Source organism: Scomber japonicus, chromosome 14 (assembly GCF_027409825.1).
Source record: "Scomber japonicus isolate fScoJap1 chromosome 14, fScoJap1.pri, whole genome shotgun sequence".
NCBI classification, from domain to species: Eukaryota; Metazoa; Chordata; class Actinopteri; order Scombriformes; family Scombridae; genus Scomber; species Scomber japonicus.
The window spans coordinates 13,528,315-13,534,314 of record NC_070591.1 but is presented as its reverse complement, the minus strand read 5'-3'; the positions used below and the strand labels follow the sequence as shown (position 1 = coordinate 13,534,314).

General features: G+C 38.8%; 1 protein-coding gene across 3 annotated transcripts; it reads left to right on the top strand.

The window, feature by feature from the left end:
• Positions 1-336: 336 nt before the first annotated feature.
• si:ch211-248a14.8 (uncharacterized) lies at positions 337-4,642 on the top strand. Of its 3 annotated transcripts, XM_053333287.1 has the most exons (5): positions 337-554; positions 1,195-1,261; positions 1,631-1,814; positions 3,600-3,900; positions 3,977-4,642. In XM_053333287.1, the coding sequence occupies exons 2-5, from the start codon at positions 1,236-1,238 to the stop codon at positions 4,381-4,383; spliced, it is 918 nt and encodes a 305-aa protein (XP_053189262.1). In that variant the 5' UTR covers positions 337-554; positions 1,195-1,235; the 3' UTR covers positions 4,384-4,642. The 3 variants fall into 3 exon arrangements, with proteins under 3 accessions (XP_053189262.1, XP_053189264.1, XP_053189263.1); XM_053333289.1 differs by lacking the exon at positions 337-554 and having other exon boundaries at positions 990-1,261; positions 1,683-1,814; XM_053333288.1 differs by lacking the exon at positions 337-554 and having other exon boundaries at positions 990-1,261.
• Positions 4,643-6,000: the final 1,358 nt, after the last annotated feature.

The window sequence follows — 6,000 nt, the reverse complement described above, 5'->3', positions numbered from 1 at the left end:
AAAGCTGGAAAGAAACAGAGCCAGGGTTTACCATCTCTTTCATCGGCTACCAATAACACAAGTTAAAATCTATAATCAGATGACAAAATAACGCATGACTGACTTTCATATCAGTGTACTAAAATGTGTTAGCAAACACACACACACACATACACATGCACACATACACACACTGAGCTACAGATTATCTTAATTGAATCCACAGATGGTATGCTGTTTCTCTGTTTCTGTTAGAAAACATTTAATAACAGTTGTCCTGGGCTGGTTCGTTAATTATGGGAGGACAAACACACTAAGACCAAAGTCCATCTGGACACGGTGAGAAAACAAATGAGGTGCAGCGCAGATAGCAGTTGACACAGTGACACATTCAGCAGAATGCTGCAGAGAGACGCGTTTGCTAAATCAAGACAATTTATGAATAATATCATTAACACCTACTATTTGTAGTAATAGGTGACCACTGGCATTGACACACACTAGGGGCATCTTGAGAATTTGTTTTCACAATGGAGTTTGAAGATGAAATATGAATTTATGAAGAACTCCAGGTGGTGAGTAAAATGTGTTTTTCTTGCGTTTTCATGTTTTTCTTTGCTTTCATCTGAAAAAAAAACGGTGCATGATTTACGTTTTTTTCTTTGAACAGTGGTTAAGTCACTCTTTTATGAGATAAATGAAACAGCAAGCATGCAGTTTTACCAGTGCTTACACAAGTGGAAATGACATTTGTGATGTTTTTAAGATTTTTATTGATTCATTAAGGCATACATTTAGAGAATCTAAATCTTTTTAAATCTTTTTTGTCATTTCTAAAAACAATGTCTTAACCTAATTTAAAAAAAATAAGATGGTTATTTTTCCAATCTTTTACCAAACCATTATTATATCAATTTAATTTGTGTAAATTTCAAGAAAATCTCCATTGTATATTTACATAAGTATTCAAGTATTTTATTTAGATGATGGCTATAAAATAATATGAAACATTTACAGACTCATAAGGCATGTCTCAACAGACTCCTCAATATATGATATATGGTGCTGGAATTAATGTTAAAGTTGTTTTATACATCACCTGTAAGTAGAATTTAGCATAGCGGGAACAGTGGAGCAAGTTATGAGAGCTCAAGGTTAACCCTGAAATGTCTTTATGTCCTTTACTTTGTGAATTTCTCCCCTCTGTGACTCCAGAGAACGGATCCAGGCACTCCTAGTGCCAAGCTCTGCACAGAATGACAGCATGTCTTTTGAGTAAAAGGTAATGATTCTTGCTTTTACATGTTACATATTATTATTTGTATTCTAGGAACCAGTGGAATGAGTGAGACAATTGTATTTACATAGCCAAACCTCTAAATCTGTTTACATACAGTATATACTGCTGTTAGATCTATTGCAGCACATATGTGAACCTGTCATTCCTGAAGGTTTATGTTCAAGATAAATGCAGGAACTTTCCCCAGTTAGTGAGTATTGTAAAAGCTAAAATAGAAAGAATAGTTTACATAGCTTAAAGGACAGGCTGGTTTTTGCTTTTGTTTTTTAATACATATTGCATGACTAAATTCAAGGCTGTGTAAATGTCGTTCAAACTGACTGACTATCCTCTCCTGTATGTGTGCTGCAGTTCAGGGAGCTGGAGAAAGGGATGGTGTGTCTCAGCTAATCATATGCTGAAGCCCCTGATGCCCGCCCTGTGTTTGGTGGTCGCAGTGATTTACGGTCTGGCTGACAAACTCCGAAACTTTGTGGCTGGCATCTTCATCCCTCAGTACCACTACCCATATGCAGTGGCTCTCTGCTTTGCCCAGGTTAGTGTCTTTTGCCTGGCTTATTTATATAGCCTCTGAACAACATAAATCAATAAAATACACAATTTACTCGAATCCAGCACCTGTGCATTTTATTAATCATGGAGAGTATGTGAAAAGAGTGACGACAGGACAGTGCACACAATTGAGAATGGCTGTTTTGTTTACACAGAGAGTTGTGTCCTCACAGCAGGGTATTTGTTTAAGTTGCAATTACATACACCTTTAACACAGCCAGCACATAGGCTAATATGGTGATACTAAGGTTCCATGCATATTTGAAATAATCCTCACATATACTGGCATGTACATATTTTCAAAAAGTGTTTCATTTTTATTGGATTGTTGTTAATCATTAGTGCAGTTAACTTCATACCTGTACAATGAAGTGTAAGTGCAGGCTACTGTAACACTGTCATTAAGTGCTGTGTGTGTGCTGGCTTGAGGGGCAGGGTGTGTGGTTGTGTTAGGGAGGTGGTGGAGAGAGACAGAAGGGGTTCTGTGTTGATAAATACTTATGCAAGTTAGATATTTAACCAAATGACTGACATGTAAATGTGACCCCATCCAAAGGTTGAAGCTAGCTAGCTAATGACAGATTGACCTTGAGTGTTAGTATCCATTTGTTGTGGATGTTATATAAATGCATGGAAAATATAGGCTTTAACACACCGACATAATTGCTGACAAATAGTTTTGACATTGCACTGGGATAAACAAAACACTAAAGTACTGCTTTTGATGAATAAGACGCACACCAGTGATAGGTATGCTCTGTAGAGGAGAGTGGGCAGGGCTGAAAGTCTGAATGACATTAGTCCATAGGTTTACACTGCATTAATCCACATGACTCATGCTGCTCGTGGTTAGTATATTCAACTTAAGTTTTACATGTGTCAGATGAACAGGACATGAATGTATGTATGTGTGGCAGGGCATTTTAACAATGATAAAAACATGCATCATCTTATGAAAGTAGCAATTTTGTTATTTATTATCTTAGAAAAAGAGTTATACAGAAGAGCATATTTGCCTAGTACAGGGAAGTAGATTTGGATTGCAACCAACAATAATAAAATTGATTTTAATTGATTGGCTCATAGGTACACACCTTAAAAACCTTTTCAGTGAGCACAGTGAAACTTTTTCTCCTTCAGCAGATTCATTTAAAACAGTTTTCTTGTGTCAAAACATAACAATCAGGTGACAATAAGAAAAACACTGGAGGGGGTAAAGTGTCCATCAAAATTTCCCAGAACACAAGATGACTTAATGAAATTGCACCCAATAAAACCTGTATTAAAAGAGATGCTGGAACTTGCAGATGTCTGGCATTCGTGTTTGATAAATTAGGCAAATCATTGACTGATTATCAACATTGCTGCAGATTAATGTCATTTGACAGATCATTGTGAATGACTAACCAAGAAAGGGACCAAGAGATACAGGTTTCCACACGTAACTGATGTAGTTTGTTTGTTGAACTCCCGTTAATAATCAGCATACTGGGCACGCAGGTGGTCGAGTGGTTAGCAGGCCACATACGCAGCCGACCCCGGTTCAAATCCCGCCCGGAGGTCCATATCACACATCCCTCTCTCTCCCATGTTTCTTGTCTGCCTACTGTTGAATGAAAGCATCTATGCCAAAAAAGTACAATACATAGATTAGCATAAAATGGGAATACTGGAGTGCAGGTACCACAGCATTGTTCTGGAGTACAGTATTTGAGTAAATGCACTTATTTCCACCACTGAATTGTCAATATTCCCTGATCTTTTTCAGGTTCTGGTTTCTCTGTTATTCTTAAATCTCCTCCATGTTCTGGATCTGGTGCCTCTGAAACAGTACTCCAGGTCTCTGGGAGAGCGGTTGCTGGTGCCTGGTGTCTGCAACAGCATCCATGCTGTGTTGGCCATGTGGGCCAAGGCCAGCAGCTCATATGCCGGCCTCATCCCCCTCACAATGCCCCTGCTGCCTTTGTTAACTGTGGGTTTCAGTTTTGCCCTGAAGCTGGCCTTGCCACCATCTATCCACATCTCTGTTCTGTTTTCCATCCTGAGTGGTACATCTATTGTCATCAGAGGTAAACCATCAGATGTTATTGGGAAATACTACTATTACTATTAATTACTATTAATTCTTCCTCTCTGCTTTCACAGCCTCCCAGGGTCTGTCCAGTGTTGATCCCCTTGAGTACATGTATGCACCTCTGGCTTTAATCCTCCAAAGTCTTTCTCTAACTTGGCTGGCTAAAGTGTCTGAGGCTGAGAACCAACACTTCCCTGATGCCCAAGCCTCCATTTTTGACATCTACTACACCCAACTGGTCACCCAGAGCTGGGTTCTAGGCCTGCTGTGGCTGCTGCACCCGGACAGTCCCTGGCAGGTGTTGAGTCAGGGCAGCTGGCACAGCCTGCTCTTCCATGGTTACCTGTTCGCCATTCTCCTGCTGGGGATGATCCTAAACTTCATGGTCGGTATATCGGCTCTCTGTGTCTCACCACTCGCTGCTGCACTGCTCCACTCATCAAGAGAGCTAATGCTGCCGTTTATCCACCTTCTGTAGTTTCACATTAAAGGACACACTTACATTCTTGAATGTTTTGTGCTGTTCCAACCAGAGCACATAGTAATTTAATCCAAGTCATTCAACAGTGTTATTTTTATTCTGTGGAGAATAACAAATTACATCACTTACCTTCACAGTTACATGACCTGTGCTTCTCAGGCACTTTAATAACATAATGCAGTCAGCTCAGATAAAATACAGAATGTCACCAAAGAAACAGCACAGCATTACTTGAAGTAATTATTTATATATATATATATATATATATTTATATATATATATATATATATATATATATATGTATATATGTGGGTCATTGCAACCATGCTAGCATATTTCAAACATGTAACAACTTAATGTTGGGCCCAATGATCTCAACAACTTTTAAGTTAATTTAACTTCATTAACTAGTGCTCAGTTGATACCTGTAGGTCTACTTATTCAATGTGCTTCCAATACACATGCAGACGTTTAGATTGTCATGGAGAATTTGTTTGTCAATGGTTAACCTCAGCAGTACAGGCAGTAAAGTGTACAGGAGTCCAGGATGTATTATGCTGAAAGTGTTTATTGAAGCTTGGCCAAGGAGAATCAGAGTATTATCAATACACCTGTCAGACGTATGATGCCACCACGATTCTGAGGAAACTGTCCTCTGTGGATAGTCTTAAACAGGGGTGATCAAATAAAGATTGATTGAGATAGTTAATGATCCCTGAGGGAAAGATTATATATTAATGACAGAACTATCTAAAGTACATTAAACCTGTTAATAAAACCATTTGAATTTTTAGAAGAAAAAAAACCCTGATCATTTATTTATTTTTAGGGGGTGCTGAGTTCAAATTTAGGGGTACTTGAGCACCCCTAAGAAGGATCTAAAATCGCCCCTGTTCTTAAAGCCTTCATAGATAATACAACAAATACTCTATGCCATACTCAATGCATCTACAGTAATGGAATCAGCCTATTGGTTCGTTATTCTACAAACGAGGAGACACAGGTACTGATCTGTGGGTTTAGGGAGACAGACATCAGAGTCATATCCTCTGACCTTGGGTGCCACAGCAATCCTGAGGCACTGTTATCAAAGTGACTCCTGCATTCCCCAAAACACCACAGACAGCTGCCTTCACCATCTCAAGGAGAGAGACTGTATGTCTTTCTGCCACGATGATTGTGCAGCCTTTACTGTGACGTCAAGGTCCATGCTTGACACCAAATGTGGAAATTTCCCTAACATGGATTACTCATGTATAGTTTTTGCATTATATATTTATTGTAAATACTAACATGTACTGCATATGACCCTAATGTCTCTTTCTGTGGTATTGTCACTACTTGTAGTGTTTAGTGCAAGTGTTTGTAAAACTGGCTTTTGTCAGAAAATGTTTAAAATGACATGCCACAATGTCAGAAGAGTTGAGTGAAAGAGCAGAGCATCAGCATCTGTACAGGACAGGATGCACTGTGACAAAAAACACCTAATGACCTAATCAACCAAACAAAGATCACCCTGTTCCAGTTGGTGCAAGTACATCACATACTTAAAAAAACAAAAACAATGACAGAGCAGTACAAATCAGCAGCATTACCAGTTTTCTTTTAGAGCTG

Excerpts from the sequence above, each read along its gene's own strand:
- si:ch211-248a14.8 (XM_053333287.1), top strand. The coding sequence starts at position 1,236 with ATGACAGCATGTCTTTTGAGTAAAAG. Across the intron at positions 1,262-1,630 it reads GCATGTCTTTTGAGTAAAAG|TTCAGGGAGCTGGAGAAAGG; the intron begins GTAATGATTCTT and ends TGTGTGCTGCAG. Across the intron at positions 1,815-3,599 it reads TGGCTCTCTGCTTTGCCCAG|GTTCTGGTTTCTCTGTTATT; the intron begins GTTAGTGTCTTT and ends GATCTTTTTCAG.